Below are 20,688 nucleotides of genomic sequence, written 5' to 3'. Positions count from 1 at the left end.
TATTGACTGCTTTGTATTTCTTTAAATATTTGCTAAAGACTAGACTTGCCAAGGCAATACTTGGCTGAATTTTTTTTTTTTCATATATCTTTTAGAGAAGCAATCTTTTAAGTAATTTAGACCAGCACTCCATATAGAAAGCATTAACCACACAGTTGCCCCAGATGTTGAAAACATCTTCTCATAGTATTATTTGTCTTTAAATTTTGCTTATGAAATTTTTAAACTTACAGACATCTTAATTTTCATGTCAGAAAATCTACAGATTAATTATTTTAAGGCTTCTTGCTTTGCATTGTGTTGATAAAAAAATTTCCCAATTCCAAGGTCAAATAAATATCAAACTACACTTTATGTGTATATTTAATTTTTTAATACATTTGTTTTTCTTGGCATGGTACTAGGTAGGGTGTATTTGTTCTTTTCCAAAAATATACAGCACTCCCTGCTCCACTGTGTAAAAATGTATCCCCATTTATTCACATTTCCACATTTTTATGTAGTAAATTGCTTTGTACTTCAAGACCCTGTTCTAGACTTTCCACCTGATACCACTGACCTTTCAGCCATTTCTATAACACATAGCTTTTTTTTTTTCAGAACAAGTTAGAAAATAACCTGCCTTCATAAATTTTTCCATAATTTTTTTGTCTGTTTTCATGTTTCAGTACAGATTTCTTCTACAGGCAGTCCCCAGATTACAAACAAGCTCCATTCCTAAATCTATCTTTAAGTCAAATTTGTACGTAAATTGGAAGAGTTAGATATGGTTCGTAGCTAACATAGGTTAGTCAAATGTTTATTAGTATATAATATATAGCGTACCTTTCCATGCATAAAAAACATTAAAGAATCACTTTCAGATACACTAAAACATCTTTAACATAATAATACGGTAATAATGTTTTGATGCTTGTCGCAAAGTAGCACCCATTTGTTATTGTGAACCATTGTATGTACTTCGAATTTTTAATATAATAGGGGTTTAATATAATAGGGGTTGGTTTCTAACTACAGATTGTATGTAAGTCAGATGTTTGTAACCAGGGGACTGCCCGTATTAGGTTACAAAAAGTATTCTTTTAGTTTGTTTGGAATTGCCTTAACAATTGCAATGTGACGATGCCAGCTCTCAGCAAATTAATATATTCTGTTCTGACATGGCATGTGTTGTCTTTGTTATTACCTGTAAAATTTTTCAGATTTCTTCATGTTGGTTCTAATAACACATTTTGTGTTGTGGTTATTTCTGGGAAATATTTGGTTGTTGTAGCTATTACAAATGGGATCTTTTTTATAAGTAGATATGTTTTAATTGGAGTTTGCTCATATAAGATTTGGATACAACTCACCCTAACCCATGTGTCACTGCAAACCATATCCTTCATGCCTTCTCATATATATGTATCTATATGATTTTCTATTTCATAGCCTTCTGTAGCTTTACCTGGCCAATTAGGTGTATGCCCATTGCTCTATTCCTTACCTTGCTTCGATGTTTTTCTGATTACCATTGTGTCACTATTACCCTACACTTCTGCCCTCTCTCATGATTCATCACATATTCCCAGGTTGCACCAACTATTTAATACCAATTATAGATGATTTGGGGCCCTGGTAGGTGAAAAGGTTAGCAGTTTGAATCCACCAGCTGCTCCTTGGAAACCCTGTGGGAGCACTTCTACTCTGCCCTATAAGGTCGCTATGTGTTCAGCTCGACAGCAATGGGTTTTGGTGTAGATTATTTGGTACAAGAAATAAGAAACATATTTAGCTAAAAAAAAAACACCAACCAAACAAAAAAAAAACCCCAGTTGCCATAGAGTCAACTCCCACTCTGGTGACCCCATTTGATTCAGAATAGAATTGCACATAGTTTTCAGTGGCTGTGACCTATTGGAAGTAGATTGCCAAGCCTGTCTTTCGAGAGCCTCTGGGTGGATTTGAACCACCAACTTTTTAGTTAGTAACTGAGCGCCCAACCATCATACCACCCAAGGATGCTTATATTTAGTTAAAGGATAGTAAGAATATTAACAGGCATATCTTCCGTATTTGGAATATACGGTTTGTGAAAAATCGTGCTAGGTGCTTTATATTAAATACATATTTCCCAAGGTTGTTGAGGAGATTAAATAAGATTGTATATAAAATAGCTAGGAATCCTGGTGGTTCAGTGGTTAAGTACTTGGCAACTAACTGAAAGGTCGGTGATTTGAATCCACCAGCCACTCTGCAGGAGAAAGATGTGGCAGTCTGCTTCCCTAAAGATTTAGAGTCTTGGAAACCATACGGGGCAGTTCTACTCTGTCCTATAGGGATTCGAAGTCAGCGGGTTTGGTTTTTTGGGTATAAAATAGTTAGCCAAGTGCATAGTGTGTAGTGTTTCATAAATGTTGATTATTGCTGCAATCTTTTTACAGCAATCTTGCTAGGGAGACATTCCCATTTTGCAGAGGCTCAGAGAGATTAAATAAATTGTCCATAGAGAATAAAAAGAGCCCTGGTGGCACCATGGTTAAGTTCTTGACTGTGAACCAAAAAGTTAGCAGTTCAAACCCATCCAGCAGCTCCGTGGGAGAAAAGACCTGATCATCTGCTCTCATAAAGATTATAGCCTAGAAAACTCTATAGGGCAGTTATACTCTGTCACATGGGGTCACTATGAGTCAGAATTGACTGGACAGCACCTAACAACAACAACGTAGATAGTAATTACAAAAGTGATTTCAGAATCAGATCTGCCAGATTCCAGAGCTCTTTCAAGTACTCCACTTTCAGTAAGAGTAAGTATCTGAAGAAAGAGTAAATGACCTAAAGAAAACACTTAGCATATGAATATGCTATCCATTTACTTTAATAAGTAAGTATAAGATACAGCTCTGTAGATTTGGGGAAAGATGATTATAAGAGCAGTTTTTTTTTCATATGTTTATGTCATTGTGATGTAAAGGATTAGTCCAGCAACTGAAAAACCATTAGACTGACACTCCCACAGAATTGCAAATCAATTGCAGTTGTAAGTCATGTATTAGCCAAGCCTAAGTAGAAAATACACCTTATTATCACAGAAGGTGCATACAATGAATTTTTTTCTTGTTTTATTGTAATTTTTAAGAAATTTTTTTTGAATGATATAAACAAAATTATTTTCTTTTATTGTTGCACTATGGCCTTAAAAAAAAAATTCAGAGTTCGGAATCTATATGGATTCCAGGGAACATAACCTAATCATCTGAAAATATTTCAGTGCAGAACCACTGATAAAAAACCCAAAACCCATTGCTGTCGAGTCAATTCCGACTCATAGCAATTCTATAGGACAGAATAGAGCTGTCCCATAGGGTTTCCAAGGAGTGGCTGGTGGATTCAAACTGCTGACCTCTTTGGTTAGCAGTCGAACGCTTAACCACTGTGCCACCAGGGCTCCATGTATGTGTGTGATTTTTATTTAACTTGAGTGTCTTTGATATACCAAAGATCTCATCACACTCTATAAACCACCTTTAAGATGTTGCTAGTATCAAAAAGCTGTGCATTGCTATGCAACTCCACCCGATGATCTCAAAATTACATAAAGATACATACGTCTCCAAGTCACTCAAAACTGGTACTAGACTGAAGAACTGGTTTGCTTTAAGCCAAGTTTATCTCTCTAAAAGTATTAGCCAGAAATAAATTCTTAGTTTTCGGTGTATCCCTCTAGGATTTGGACAATGGAAGCAAGATCCATTAGGATACAGTGATAGACCGCCAGCTGTCCACTTATGTCTGGTATTACAAAAGCTCTTCAGAAGTCTCCTGAGAGAGCCCTTCAGGGAAGGGACAGTGGAAGTTTAATGCAAGCTTGTCATTCTATTTAGTGCGCTAATTCTTTTAGAACAATGTGTGTGTGTTTTAAGAACAGAGGCAGAGCGTGTGTGTGTGTGTGTGTGTGTGTGTGTGCGCGCGCGCGCGTGTGTTCTGACTAGGAGAAAGAGGCAGAAATTCTGCCGGGGACTTTAAACAGCTATTGTAGAAAAAAGAAAAAAATGAAGAAACTTATGGTTTTCTTAGTCAAGAAATGTATTTCTATGTACTCTGAAAGCAGCACAAAATTCACCACCTAAAGCAGAATTTTAATACATGCAAAATAACAAGCAATACGTAATACTTATAAAAACGAAAACGGAAACAACTTTCCCAATTCTCTAGGGAAAGAATTTTGTCTACTGCTACAATTAACTTTGACTCAACCAATCTAAAGAGCGTTATTAGAGGATAGCATGTTTTAAAATTGGTGGAAGAGGGAGCAGAAAATGTGCTAATACAATCTATAGATGGTAAAAATTCTTGAGAATGTAAGAAGGCAACTTTGTCCAAGGAGACCTAGGCAATACAGATTGAATAGCAAAGATTCTTTCCTTAGTGGGATAAAGAGACGATGCAGTACAGCTCTGATTCTATGCTATATTCTAGGAAAGAATCCAATGGAATCGGGGGATCACACTCTTCAACATGGTGGCAGGGATGAGGTAGTATAATCCTGTGCCCTCTGTTGTATCTTTGTGTGTATTATGGGTGCTTAAATATTTATTTTGAGTAATTGAATGAATGAATAGTGTTTGAAATTTTTGAGGCCCAGATTTGTCCCCTGCTGTTGTTGCTGGGTCTTAGCGACCCCATGTGACAACAGCAGTTTGAAAGCACCAGGATTTGGAGTGGGCAAGGGTTAAGCTTTACAAGTGGTTTCAAAAAAGAATTAAGTTTTCTTTTACCAATTTGTAGGTATTGTTTTCAGACAAGAGAACATACCAAAATCTGCATGCTTGATCAACTTACCTTTCTTTGAAGCTTTGAGGAGCAAGCACTTGAGATGGCACTTAAAACAAATGCATAGTGATTTCATTAACATATTCATGGATATTTTTAAGAGAATATATATATTTGAAAGCTTTTATGAAAATGTCTATATTGCATAGAAGGAAAAATCCATTTTTCAGATTTTTTTCTTCATTCATTTATAGTGTCATTTTTAATTTTGAGGTCTGAAAGTTTTTAGATTGGATTCTATTTGATAGTTACCCTTGAACAGGGCAAATAAAAATGTTGCATAATTGCTGGTGTGTCTTTCTGATTTTTAAAGGGGCACACATCCATTGCCCCAGATAAATAAAGGTATGGAAAAGCATTACAAAAAACGTGCAAATGAAGCACACAAAACTTTATCACCAAGAGATAAGTTCTGTAACATTCTAACATGTGAGCGTTCTGTATATAAAATTGTGTTAAGAAATGGGACATTATTTCTTATTTTTAAATTTTTTTACTCTTTATTTAGGCTTTCTTTGCAATATTCTTGCCCTAAAAATACAGAGAATGAAAGTGTATAATTTGTGCAGAGAGAATACTCCCTAGAAGCACAATAATTAAAATAAGAGTATTCACCGCGCCAAAAGGAATGCACGTTTAGAAGCAATGAAATTAGTCTAAAATAGGAAACAATACACAAAATTCCTGCAAGTGAGATCCATTTCAACTGACAAGGAAATTCAGCAAAGATATCAGAGGTTGAACGGTGCTTCTGAATATCCCAAACGAAACTGGTCAAAGGACTAAAATCCGCATATATTGGAAATGCTGCAATATCAAGGAAATGGACTAAAATATTAAAGGGTTTTCTCATTTTTGATGGCCAAATTCCATCCCGTAAGCAGTGCATTAGACGTTAATGACATACGATTTCTCACTGACAGATTTAACAGCATCAGTAAGGCCTTTCTGTCCATTGCAGCAAATTGATCCTACATGACACTGACAAGGGCAGCCTGCACTTAATGACCTCCCTCGCTGAAGGATGGGAATGAAAAATGATTGGAAGTACAAACAAATCTTTGAAAGTTTCCCTGAAACAGGTGCGCTAAAAATGATTCGTTTGAGGGATCGCAAACATAAACCCAATCTCCAAGCATGACCCATTGTCTGTCTGTTCACACCAGGGTCTCATTCCTTGTATCTTGCACCAAAATTGGCTTTAATTCCAAAAATGAGATCAAGACAGTTTTGTCCTTACATTTATACTATGGAAATATTACATTAGGGCTTTCTCTTAAAGGCATGAGTTCTTCACTATTTATGCAGGTGTCCAATATATTTGTCATTTGTGACCAAAGGATTCTGTACAGATTGATAACAAGTGCACATAAAAATTATTTTTCTTTCCCTTCTGATTAGAAAAGGAAATACAGTGTAGCCATCGATTATTTTCTCCTCCTCAATTATCAGCAACAAATAGAACATGTTTAACCTCAATAACAATGTCAAATGCATGAGGTGGTTTGCACAAATGTTCCATGGATACATTGATGAACTCCATTGATCCTGGTATGGTATGAGGACACTAAGATTTTAGCAACTTTTGCCCCAAAACACTTATTTCTTGATTTACATTCATCTTGCCACTATTTCTATGAAAATATTTGAGAAAAATACATCCCTCTCTCCCCAATATATACAGAAGCTTGAACTTTTATGAGAATGGATGGATGGGAACCCTTGGGGAGCTGACAAGCAGCATACCAGATGAATGCAGTAGTTACAGTTGCATAAACAAGGTGCCTTGGTGTTGATTCTGACTCACGGCAACCCCATGTGTGACAGAATAGAACTATGCTACAGAAGGGTTTTTGGATTTTTTTATTTTTTTGGACATAGATTGCCAGGCCTTTCTTCCGAGGTACCTTTGGGTGGACTCAAACCTCCAACTTTTCTGTTAGCAACCAAGAATGTTAACAGTTTATACTACCCAGGGACTCCACAGTGACACAGCGTCCCTTTATTTTCAAAGTAATTTATTATGGATGTCTCTTTTGTATCCCTTTTCTATTACCCTATGAAGTAAACCTTGTTTAACGTATGGGAAAACTAAGGTCAGAAAGGGTAAATGACTTGCTAAGGTCACTGAGCTAAAAACTGGGAGAGCTTGCATTCAAATCTTGGCCTTCTGCATTCCCAATGTTCCAGAGTAATCAGGGAGTCCCCAGGTAGTGCAAACAGTTAACATGCTCAGCTGCTAACTGAAAGGCTAGAGGTTCTAGTCCACCCAGAGGCACCTCAGAAGAAAGGCCTGGTGATCTACTTCCGAAAAACCATCATCGAAAACCTTATCAAGCACAGTTCTACTCTTACGCACATTGGTAGCCATGAGTCAGAATTGACTCCATGGCAACTGGTATACCGAAGGCTAGGTGTACGACTGGAACTCTAAACTACTAATTTATAGTACAGCAGTATGTATGATACCAAGAGCAGAAAGGATCAATTAGCAGTCTACTGGTTCTTAGGGCTAGGTGAATTGTTAAAAAGTAATCATTCCTTTATTTCCTGAAATTTGAATCCTGGAGGAGAAACAAAGATTCAAAGGAAAATGATTTTTCTTGTCACTGAGTACCTGGAGAAGAACATACAGGAAGTGGCTGCATGTTCACACTCTAGTAATGGTGCTTTCACTTCCTTCTATTTTTGGGGCATATGTGTGCTTTACTTTTCACTGTTACCGTTACAGAGATTTTACAAAAATATCCTCTGAATTCCCAGTGATTTCCAATAACCAGAGGTGGTCAGCTATTTCCCCGAGTTTCTAATTACTCCCCATATATAATAAGAAAGTAGAAACATAACTTGGAGCCCAAGCATCCAGAGGAGATTTAGAGGCCTATCACGGGAAGTCATCTATGTTTAGAATTTAAATTTGAAATTTATGATAATATATTTAAATCTAAAAACCACAAAAAAATTGGTATTCTAGGTCAGAATAATTTAAACAGCAATTAGTATGAAATGGTAGATTAAAAAGTAAGTCTTTCATTTCTCAAATATCTTTCTTAAAATTCCATCTCAGAAGGCTGACAAGAATACCAAACAAAATGTTACAAAAAGAAAACATGCTGTTTGGTGTCAGGCTAGTTCAACCCTCAGACTGGAGACTACACTACTGATCACTTTTTACTTTTTCATTTATGTCAAGTAAACAATTATTTAAAAACAAACAAACAAAATAATAATAAGAAAAAAAACATAATACCTGTGTTTTGTCTCTAATTGAAGCATTAAATGATAATAGCTGTCTATCATAGACACTGAAATATTTCTCCTTTTCTGCTAAGAAATGATCTTGTATCTTCTGATACTCTTGAGCCAAGCGCAGATTTTCTTCCAGTGAATCAGCTTGTGTTTTCTAGAAAATAAATGTATATTTTAATTTAAATCACTTTACTTTGTTTGAGTTTTTACAAGATCTTTTAAATTATCTGAAAGTGTTCCATTACATATTACAGCAAAATAGCAAAACAATCAAAAAATGCTTCCCTTGACACAAATATGTCCCTTGGACTTACTATTGTTCTTTCTTGATGCAGGGTTTTTTTTTTTGTTGTTGTTTTTAATATGGATATGTGAGTCGTAAGAGTCTGCCTGACTTTTGTTCTGCCTTTTCCCATGACATTTCCCAGGTTTCCATCTATAATGCCTGGGGAAGTCACTGGTCCTGGGAGCTTCCACTAAGCATCCTGGGAGCCTCCTTCCAGTTTCACACTTGTTTTTCCTTTCCTCATACCTCTGGCTCAAACAGGCAGAAGCTCAAATGAGAGCTTAGGATTCAGTCTCCAAAATGTTCTGAGAGTTGGCCCTCACAGAAAACACTTCAAACACAGAGGAGGGAAGAGTAAAAGACAGAGAGCAGAGGACTCAACATTTAGAAATACCCAGAGCCATTATTTGTTATTCACATATTTCAGCCATATTAAAGGTTAAATCTGCTTCGGTGAGCAGTGGAGAGCTTTATATAACAAATACGTGTCACATTTAATACAAACACCTTAGAAAATAACTTTGCAACAATACCCATTGGCAAATTGGTGTCCACCAATAAATTTAAATTAGAGGTATGAATTCAGTTTAGTTGCTGATTCCTTTTGTATTTATAGCAAAGAAATTTTTTTATACTTCTTGCTTCAAAAAATATGGAATTTATCAACAACCCTAAATAGTTCAAACCTATTAATCCAGTAATTCCACTCATGGGAATTTATCCTAAACAATAAGCTTTATTCATTACAAAATTATTTAAAATAGCAAAAAGGTTTCAAAACATATAAATGCAATTAAAATTTATGATTAAGTAACTAGGTATTAAAATAACCATTGTGAAGCAATTGAAATTTTTTTAAATGAAAATCGCCATCACATCAAACCTTTTGTATAACTCGTTAAAAAATAGTATTAAGGTTTGATGTTAAAAAGTAGATCATAGTATGAGAATGTGTATAGAGGAAACGTAATTCAGCAGAAAATCGTCTGTATAAATAGTTCTGTATTTACACTCTTGAAGATTTACTAAGGTCAACATACATATTTCTCATGAAAGCCTGGTATCCATATTGATCCCCAATGATTAATACTACCTCATAGCTGTTCTTCAGAAAGCCAAAATCTTGAACTGGCAATCATTTCAAATGTCCTAATTCTGGCTTAATAATTCAATACTTTAGAAACTTCTATGTAGTAAACTTGTCTATAATCATACAGAACTATCTCTTAGTAAAAGGACCAGATATCTATGAATATTTTTCTTTAATAATGATACATCTTAAATGACTGCTATGGTTCTTTTTGGTATCTTAAAAATCCAATCCTTAAGTGACTGACTTGGAACATTCATAAATGTTCCACTGGAAGTGAGAGAAGGGATTATTTTGAGTTTGTTTGTTTGTTTTAACAGAAGCACAACTCTGCTACCTGAGATGTCCTACTTTTCAGTTACTTTTCTTTCAAACCCCAGGCATCTATTATAAAAATTTAATTGGGGAGCAGTGCTACAAAAGTTGTGGAATTTGCATTAAACCTACTTAATGGAACTTAATTGGGGTATATCTGGTAATTTATGTTTTGCTCACTGTGTAATAGACAGCTTTCTTCCCAAATGCGTATACTTTCAGTTTCCAGATGGAACCAGCTCTTACCACTTTTATATGTCATAATTAGAGGGGATACCAAGAAATCGAATTGGATAGTTACACCAATGAATCTTCAAAACATTGTTAATCGGTCATCATATTTTACATTATCACTTGCCAGTAACGAATGTATAGAAGGATTTATCAATTCCCTACCTATTCCCAAAAGTCAGTGACCTTCAGATGTGCAATGAAGTTCAAGTTTTTTAATTTTAAGTAACAGTATTCTGCTGACACTGAAAATGTTTTTTATGTCTAACTGTGGTTCCACCTCACAACTCTGACTCCTTTAATTTTAACCAATAGTACGATAACATTCAAACGAAACAAAGGCAGAATGATAATACTGGTGGAAATATATCTTGGGGAAATAATGCTACCGCTACTGGAAGCTGAACAGCTGGTAAAAGGATAGCAGTAGAAGACATTTGGAAGAAGACATTTAACAAGGCCACAAAATTGGGGGTGGGAGGTGTTTAAAAATGGTTGAGAACAGAAGGAAACAAAAAAGCAACAGGTAAAATGACTTTGAAGAGCTTTTAAATTCAAATCCAGCTGAATCTTATCAGGGGAATCTTTCTACTTAAGGTCTCGGCTAAATGTGAACTTGCAAAATATTTCTCAGTTCTAAAGTCATTAAAGAAAAATTTGATTGCAATTCATGTAAATTAAAATAACTTCTCTCTGAGTAGATGTTTAATATTATTTCATTCATTCATGTGTTCATGTAGTTATTTATTCAACACTATTTATTAGCCACTGTATGCCAGGTCCTGAGGTATAATAGTGAGCCTCAAGGAGCTTAGAGTTCAGGCGTACACGTTCTTGGACAACTTTTAGTAAATGAATGAATGAATGCACAGAAAACCAGTTAGGAAATGTATATATTTAGCACTTGAGAATCACGTTTTATTTGTCCATTTCTATGAAATAACCTGTTGGTAATCTAGCCACCATTATAATAATGAATCACATTCATTTATATGATTTGACTACTTGAGAGGTGAAGATCTTGAAAGAGTATATAAAGAGAATTCACACAACATGTTTTTGCACTGAACAATCTTATAGGGATATACTACTTTGTCTAGGATTAGCGGAGGTTATTGACATGGGGTGCATCATTGACTTTTACAAGCTATGTGAACCCCTTGAAACTATACAGTATTTTTCTTGGGTTACATAAGTAGCCTGTAATCTCAAAAGTGTTAAGGAACCATTGCCAAAGAAAGATCTAGTTTCTTCCTCTGTCAGCAAGAAATACTGAAAAATTAAAGTGGTTTGAGATCCGAACATAACCAAATAGCATTTCTCCATTTTTTTTTTTTTAACTTGATCTTTCGCAGTTTATGTCATAGATTTCTTCTTGGGCTTTTCCTCCATTTTCAGTTATCTTTCTCATTCTTCTCTTCACATTTTTCCCTCCCACTGGGTAAGCGGAAAATAGGAAATTCCAATCAGAGAACTGGGTCCTTTTTGGACAAAAATACAGAGCATATATTGTCTATTTACATCTCACTCTGTGATATACGGAGCTGTGGTGGCATAGTAGTTAAGAGCTTGACTGCTAACCAAAAGGTTGACAGTTCAAATACACCAGCTGCTCCTTGGAAACCCTATGGGGAAGTTCTACTCTGTCCTATAGGGTTGTTACGAGTCAGAATCTACTCAACAGCATTGGGTTTTATTTTTTTCTTTTGTGATATATAGTCAAGAACTTGGAAATAAGGCTGAACTTGAACATTAACTTCTGAATTACACATCTAATAGATAAGAACTAAAATGTACACAACCACCTTAATGAGAATGATACTACCCAGGACAGTAAATCTTGATTGGTACTGAATGTAAGATGTTAACATAGTCAAAAAAATAATATGACACTCCAGAAGGGGTTAGTAAGCAATGAAAGCACATACAAAAAAGCCAAGGAGAAAAACATAGCCAACGCCTACCAACAGGTAGGGTTCCTCTGGGCTGAAAACCTCAAACACTCTAGTTCTGGGAGACATTCCACCCCTGAGTCTAGAAATAATTGCATTGGGCTATAGTAGACTGATGACAGTAATGATAAGAATTAGAGTAATAATAGCAGCTGGTATTATAACCAGAAACTGTTCTAAAAAGTCAGAATTTACTCATTTAATCCTCATAGTAATTGTTGAAGCTTCTCGTATTTTTATCATTTTACACATAAAAGGAAGACAAAGCACAGAAGAATCAGGTAAGGCAAACTGTATTTTCCAAAAATGGCCACAGTAAATTTTCAGCCTTACATATTATCCCTAAACCTTGCCACTCCCTGTCAAGAGGTGGAGTTTATTTCTTCTTCCATTGAACCTGGGTAGACTTGTGGCTTCTCGGGCTAATATGGCAGAAATTATGCTAAATGACATTCCAGGATAGATTATAAAAAATATATACAACTTCTGCCTGGTTTTCTCTTTAAAAATCCAGTTACCATGTTGTTAGGAACCCAAGTCACATGGAGAGTCCACAGGTAGGCATTCTAGCGAACAGCCCTAGCTTAGGTCTTGGTCAACAGCATGCGTCAACTGCCAGATGTGTGAATGAATGAGACTTCAGACAATTATAGCCACAGTCACCAAGCTTTTCCAGCTGATGGTCCAGAAAGAGTGAAATGAGACAAGCTACCCCTGCTATGCCTTGCCCAAATTCCCGACACGTAGAATCAGGAGCATCATGAATAATTGTTTTATGCCACAAAGTTTTGGGGTAGTTATGTGGCTGCAGCAACTGGAACACCAGGTATCTTGTGCAAGATTACATGGCTAGTAAGTAGAGGAACTGGGCTTTGCGCTTGAGTGGACTGACTCCAGATCCCATACTCTTAATGATTGGATATACTTCCTTTATAAACAAGAGCCAGGACTCTTAAACACTACGTAGTGCTGTCTTCATAAAACCTAATGACATTAAATAATCAAATCATGTAACTGAATTCCCTTGTTCTGAGTTCATTTCCACCAAGTACCTGTCTTATCATAAGCTGGCTAACACATAGCTTGTTGACAGAGAGAATTATATGCTAAAGGAAATGAGAATCTGACCCAATTGGAAGGTACTTTTCATTGTAAGTCAATATATGGGCATGCTGGTGATACATCAGACACTTGTGTTTTTTGATCTACATGATGCCATATTCCATGATTTGATAAGACCTGATGGCACAGTAGTTAAGAGCTTGGCTGCTAACCAAAAGGTGGGCAGTTTGAATCCACCAGTCACTCTTTGGAAACCTTATGGGGCAGTTCTACCTTGTCCTGTAGTGTGGCTATGAGCCGGAATCGACTCAACGGCATTGGGTTTTTTGGATGTGTTCACTGGCAAGACCAAATGCTGGATCTTCAAAATCGAGGCCTGTAGAACTCTAAACTGTGGTTAATGTAGCAGAGTGTGCTACCACTGGGGCCTGTGGAGGTCTAGCTATTGGAGACACTTACCCTGGAGAAAGCCTAAATCCATTTGAACTGTGTTTTTGTTTCTGTTGTTTGTTTTTAATTTAAGAGGGACCTAATGTTAAAGGTGATTACAAGAGAAAAACTTGATTCACATTCTAGAGAGGTGGTTATGATTAAAATATTTGCACTGTACATATATGTACAGGAAACCTACATAGTCATTTACAAATAACTTACTGTTAATAAATTAGTCATGGTGTCTTTGACTAAACTGATGGTAATCTGTCATTTATACAATCAGTTCCTTTTCATACAGACGTTTGGATCCAGTTCACCAGCCACAGGGGCTAGGTTCAATCTTCTTTCAATTACATATTGTAAGAAAGTTGTCATCCTTTGACCCAGTTCTAATTCTAACTCTCCTGTCCTGATGTACTTATCTATTGCTGTCTTTGTTGATCTTTCCTAATGATCTGCCTGTCATCTTCTGATTCTTGGTTTTTAATAGTTAACTGCAGACAGCTCCTTGCATTTTTGCATTTTACCAGGGCTCTGCTGACTGTTACTGCCGTACCCACATTCTTACACAGTCTGCACCTCACTCAGTTTAGTCCCACGGTTGGAAAGAATTGACCTCGTGCCAAAGTACCAGGAAAAAAAAAAGTTGAATTGCTGGTATTTACTGATCATTTTTACTTCAGAGTATCCTCCTGTGTGGCTTTTCATTCGTTTGTTTATTTGTCCATTCAATCACTTTTTTAGGGCACCCTCAGTAAATTTACTCTTTCGGTCCAACCCTATGGTTAAACTGGGGATAAAAATAAAGATAAGATGACCTCTGTCCTCCAGTGATTACAGGGTACTGTGGGAGAAGGTAGAAGTGTCAACCAGTCTATTCAGGATACAGTGGAGTAGATTGTACAGGATGGGGAAACAAGGTCAGAAAAAGCTTCATAGAAGAAATAATCAGTGACTTGAATTTTAGAAGAGCCATTTATTTGGCAGAGATCAAAGCCGCCCTGGCATGTAGGTCAGTAGATATTTGAGCAAAACTTGGGGGAGTCAGAGCCAAGAGAAATATTTTCTTGGTACTTTTAGAACCATTAGATTATTATTACCTATGATTTGTGAAATACACTTTCATAGATCATGTTAAATTTTCTGCTATTTTGCTAGCCTTAAAATATTACTAATTGCATAAACAATGAAATGTACTCACATATTTAGCATACCACTGATGGATTGCATTTAAATAACATTTAGTTCCAAGCACTAACATCTCAGTAACATGTGAATCTGTACACATGCCCATGCACTACACCATCAATACTATGCTATTAAATCCCCACCGTCCTCACATGTGCCTTTAATGCATCTCTGCCAGCTTAGGGCGATGCATTGGTACTTTTTCATGCAGTGATGCTTTGATGTCATTAAAGCAGGCATCAGCATTAAGACTGATTACAATGGGGAGGGAACAGGTCAGAAAAAAACAAGACATGGGGGCTCCATGTCTCTTTGTGAACACCGTTGTCTCAAAAGAATTCCCTTTGATTTATGGGCATTAGTGTGGTAAACACAAATGTTTGAAATGCATGCCAATTCTCTCACAATATGGCAGATACGGAGAAAACAGTAGACTTTATTGGGTGCATCACCTACTGTGTGCATAGATAAACCATCACCTTGATGCTCACTTAAAATCTATTTACCAATTATTACAGAAAGCAAGCATTCTCCCCAGTGTCTCCAAGGAGTAAATCTGTAAAAATGATATGTGCTGATACCCTGGAGCCTCAGAGGACCAAATAACTATTTTAACTTTCCCAGGATCCATTTCCTTGTCTGTGCTGCCATGGAAACCAGCCTCTTGTCCAACGCGAGTTCTCTGATAATTAGTCTTAAAAGAACATTCTGATTTTTAAATGAACAAATCAGTTCTCTGCATCAAGGTTGTTACATGCTTCAAACTCTACATATTACTGTCCTTGGTGAAATGTTTTCTATTCACTCATTTATTCACAAATACTTACTGAGCAAGTAATATACACAAAGCACTATGGAGAACACTGTGAGAGACCAAACAGCCCCTAGAAGATACTCTGGGATGAAAGCCTGTCCCTGCCAAAGAGTCCAGGCAAATACTTTCTTTAGATACCTCACCCCAGCAACCATATATATGACTACGCATAGGACTGTTTATCTTAGCTCTCTCACGAATCCAAAAAAAACTAAACCCGTTGCCATCGAGTCAATTCCGACTCATAGCAACCCTATAGGACAGAGTGGAACTGATGAGGTTACAAATTTAGCTATCACGTTCATTTACGCATACAGTTTACTAATGGATGCCATGATATTGGCTGTTAGAAATCAAAAGATATCCAATGGGAATTTATGAATACTTTGCATTAACTCTGCTTCTTCTTTTTTTTTTTTTGTCTCTCCTCATTCTGCACATTTGAAAAAGGATTACTGACATCAGCATGAAAAAATACACAATTTCAGCTAAGAAGGAGGTTGCAATCTAAGGGAATTGAGACAGTCTCAAAGTTAACTATATTATAATGTATTATAATACGTTATATATACATGAAGAAGGATAAAAGATATATCCCAGCAATGATAGTGTTTTCATAAGAGATCAGTTCCAGCTAAAGTGATGAGCTAAATTTCAAGATGTTAGTTTTTTAACAGAGTTCTAAAAATATTTCAGTATATGAGGCTTTGAATGTGGTCTCAGCAGTGAAAACCTAGCCCAGCAATAAATATTAAAATACATCTAATTAATGTAGGTGTGTAGTCAAAAAATGGAATTTTTACCTCCATGTTGACTGTAATATTCCTCCTACACCCCTTTCGTGACCCATGGGACATATATCTCCCACATACATTTTTCACCTCTGGGGTGTATCGGGAAGTTGCTTTCCCACTGAGAGTGGGTGCTGCCAGCAAGCAGCCCCTATGTAACTGTTTGAAGCAGAAGAAACAATCGTGTGGTGCAGATTACCTTTTTTACAGGGTATTGTATGAGATGGTGCTGAATCATTGAATTTTTGGTAAGAAAAATATGAACTTTGATAAAAATTATTTGGGGACACATATGTCCCTCTGGACACTGAGGGTAGGATTGGCAGGATGAGGCAAGAAACAAAATCCACATTACCTACCAAAAATTCTGACACACTCAATGATTCAGCATGCATTCCATTAATGAAAAAAATATTATATCAACAAAAAATTGAAAGCAAAAAATAATTGGATATTGAAAGGGATAACTATTCAATGACTTTAAGGAACCCTGTACAAATGCCACTTATATTAGCTATTAAATTTCTACTTGATCCTTTTTTTTCAATAAATCTATATCCAATCAAAGCATTTGTTATAACCAATCAAAGAAACAAATTATGCAATAAGAAAAAGAGTAAAAATCAGTGTCACCTAATCTTTATTCCTAGTGGATTTCTCCAATTTAAAGTATATTTAATGTAACTTAAGTGGTTACATTAAAATATGTGATGTCTTAGAATAATCCCTGACAAATAGTATGTTCTCAGTGTCTGTCACAGTAATAAGTCTCTTAAATTTATTTATTTCCTTTAAAATAATTTTAGCCCTAATTATATTTTTGAATGTCATAGTTTTCCTCTAGTATTGTTTAAGATTGTTAAATAGAAACATATTTGTACATTATTTCCTTGTTAAATCTTTCCATGCATTATTATAATTTAATTACATTTCAATTCACCTATATGTGAAAATATATTTTTAAAAGTCTGCTACTCTTTTCATGGTTTTATGTGAAAGGCTTAACAACAATTTCCTCTTCATGTACACCTCCTGATTTGAGTAGTTTAAGATTTAGAAAGGTTTCCTATTTACTCACATTTTAATGATATACATTTCTACTTCACTGGTGGAAAAGGCTGATCAGTCACAGAAAGGTCAGTTAACACTAAATAGCCCCTTTCTTTATGTAATTACAAAGAATAATATCTTTGTGCTGATGGCACTGCACATCGAGTGGGTGATGCAGAGAATTAATGTGCTGCCTTGTTGGCCCATGGGATACAGCTTCCAACACAGTAGCCACAACTTATTCTAATTATACAGCTTTAAAAGGTCATCAGCAAAAAGAGTTAAGGAATTATCAACTAAGTTTATCATAAAGTAATAATGTGCTACATAAATGCAGAAACTATAAGAACGGTACCTCGAAAGTTTATTAGAAATGAGAGACAAACTGAACTAAGAGGTTCCAAGGCATATGTTGTGGCATAAATTAAGTAAACTATTCTAAAAATTAAAATATGTTGTTCATAAATGCTCACTGATATAGTCAGTTAACCTGATCTCATCTTATGTTTGTAGAAAATGCTTAATTTTAAAAATATTTCCAGATTTAATGCCACTTTCATGCTCACATCCATGTTGTATCAGAATTTAAATATTTCTTTTAAAAACTCTTTTTGTTGTAAAATAACACATGCTGGTTATATTATATATGGATAATTGAGAGAGGTATGAAGTAGAAAATTAAAACCCCACTCATAACCACTGTCATTCTTACACTTCAGAGATGGTGTTAAAAATTTGGTGCAGGTCCAAGGTTGCATATGAAGGCAGTAGCAATATTAAGGCTGGGGGTCCATCTCTGATTTCAGCCCAACACCCTTTATGGGGGTCTACCTCCTCCTAATCTTGTATGTGAATCTGATGATTCTAGAGTGGTATTTGTGAATGCTCTAATTTTTTAATGTACTAGAGGATTACATTAGACTTTCAAAATAAACTGGATACCCACAGAGAAAAGTCTTTTGAAATTAAAAAAAAATATAAATATATATATACATAATATATATACATAAATATATATACATATATATATAAATATATATACATATATATATAAATATATATACATATATATATACATAAATATATATACATATATATATACACACATATATGCCTCAGTATCTTTTCCTTGGTAATGCAGAAGACATTAGGCCTATTGTCACCAAGTCGCCAAGTATGAAAAGCTCAGTAAATAATTTGCAGTCCAATCAAGTATTTTTATGGATAGAATTCTTACTAATGCCTTTTCTCTTCTGCTAGTCTCAGTTAGATAGTCCCTTTCTGGAAAATAAAATATCATGAGCATCTTTATCCACTTGATATTGTTTTTGTGTTGGGGCACTGTTTCAACCTTGTAATGTTTCTCAAGAAGAAGCAGGATTTACAACATCTAAGGCAATTTTCTTACAGATATCCATCTTTAGACCTGTCTACTCCCATAAATAAGTTAATAACAGTATGAAAAAAATTATATTTTAGACCACTCCAGCCCACCACCTGTTTTTATAAATAAATTTTAGTGGAACTCAACCACACCAATTTGTTTGCATATTTTCTATGGCTGCTTTTGCTCTGTAGGAGTAGAGGTGAGTGATTACGACAGAGATTGAGTGACCAGCAAAGTCTAAAATACCATCTGTCTCTTTATAGAAAAGTTTACCAACCCGTGTTTCAGATGATTAATTAATATATTAGTATCAGCAAAACAAAGTCCCAGTTTAGAATACTTTAGACGTCATGATCCATTTTGTACTTCTATCTAGCATAGAGAGAAACTGCTGGAATAAGTTTTCTTTGTTTTCCCAGCAGAGGTATGTACTGACAGGATATACAGCTGACCACTAGTAACTTGAAAAGTGTCTTCACATCCTTAATAAAATAATGAGATGTTGACGGGCTGTTTAAGGGTTCCCAAAATGGACACAATAACTCTGCAGAAAGTTGTCAGAACTATTAAGACAGTGTAAATAATGCCCAGATTTATCTACCCTAAACATTCTTTAATTAAATTTGTTTCCTGTAGACCTTACATTACAGGAAGTAAGCTCAGTTTTCCACTTCTGCAATTTCTGATTTGGGGGTCAAGAATGAATTTTATGTTGGAAAGCTGTACTCTAATTCTGCAGGCTACATAGGTGTCCATTCATTTGCCAAATGGCTAAGTAAAATGTAGTGGTTACCTACTAAGAAAGGTGCACAGTTATCAGTGGAAATGAGCTAGATATACATTATAGCAACATAGATTGATCTTGGTTGGATAAGATGAAACAGAATGATAAGGGGTGGGGGATGAAATAAATGTAAAAGTTAACATTTGGAGGATATGTAAGCCCCGGGGTGGTGCAAACAGTTAATTCACATGACTACTAACTGAAAGGCTGGTGGTTAAAGTCCACTGACAGGCACCTCAGAAGAAGGATCTGGAGATCTACTGTATTTTTACACAAGTAACAGTCACCTTCTATATTTGTTTGCCAACCGCTCACTCCCCTGTGAGGTATTTTTGTAAGCGTGCCATACTAATTTTTTTTTTTTAACAGCAACATTAAGAAAAAAAAGAAAAGGCATAGCGGTGTTTATGAAAATACTTCACAGGGGTTGTCTTAGGCTGGGTTCTCTAGAGAAGCAAAACCAGTAAAGTGTATAAATATACATACACAGAGAGAGATTATATCAAGGAAACAGCTCACGTGATTGTAGAAGCTAGAACATCCCAAGTCCGTGGATCAGGGTAGAGGCCTCTCCCAAGTCACACAGCTGCAGAAGCTGGCAAGCCCAAGATTGGAAGGTCGGAGAGCAGGGCTTCCACTCACAGGCTGTGCAGATCGAAGAATCCCAGGTTCGGCAGATAAGCTGACAGCTCAAGTCCCAAGAATGGGAGATGAGACGACAGGAAGCAGCCGCAGGATCCAGAGAGAGCAAGTGGCCAGAATGTCTGCATATATACACATGCGGGCCACACCCCCAAGGAGACTCCCTTTCATCTGACTGGCTACTCACAGTATATTCAATCGTGGGAGTGATTACATTAAAACACGGAGAATCATGGCCCAGCCAAGTTGACACACAATCTTAACCATCACAGTCCACCCCTTGTCAACTTGGCACATGTACTCATCTCCTTAAACCATACATAATCTCTGAATAAAGACAATGAGAAAGTCATACTTGCACCTAACAGGATGCAACTAACATGCGTACAATCGAAAATGCACTAGCCCCATTTACAGCTTATATTTTATAAGTGAAGGAAACAAAGATATTTGATGCACACATACAAAGTACAAATACTCATAACAATTACAGTCCCCATTTCTGCAACTGGTCACATGGCTGTAACTGATATTTAGAACTACCTTCTTCCACCACTCATTCTGTATTTCCTTTGGCCTCTGCAAGCACCTCAGCTGGTC

The 20,688-nt window shown here is 36.0% G+C and overlaps 1 protein-coding gene across 1 annotated transcript in view; it reads right to left on the bottom strand.

Moving 5' to 3' along the window:
- Window positions 1–20,688, bottom strand: part of CCDC178 (coiled-coil domain containing 178) — a 477,152-nt gene that overhangs the window by 153,637 nt on the left and 302,827 nt on the right. Inside the window, exon 18 of the mRNA XM_004386900.1 lies at window positions 8,063–8,215. Coding sequence (XP_004386957.1) covers window positions 8,063–8,215 — 153 coding nt within the window. The remainder of the gene's footprint in view (window positions 1–8,062; window positions 8,216–20,688) is intronic.

This window comes from Trichechus manatus, unplaced genomic scaffold (assembly GCF_000243295.1).
Source record: "Trichechus manatus latirostris isolate Lorelei unplaced genomic scaffold, TriManLat1.0 scaffold00175, whole genome shotgun sequence".
Lineage (NCBI taxonomy): Eukaryota > Metazoa > Chordata > Mammalia > Sirenia > Trichechidae > Trichechus > Trichechus manatus.
Note: the sequence above shows the minus strand (reverse complement) of the source record. Positions and strands in the feature narration are given on the sequence as shown.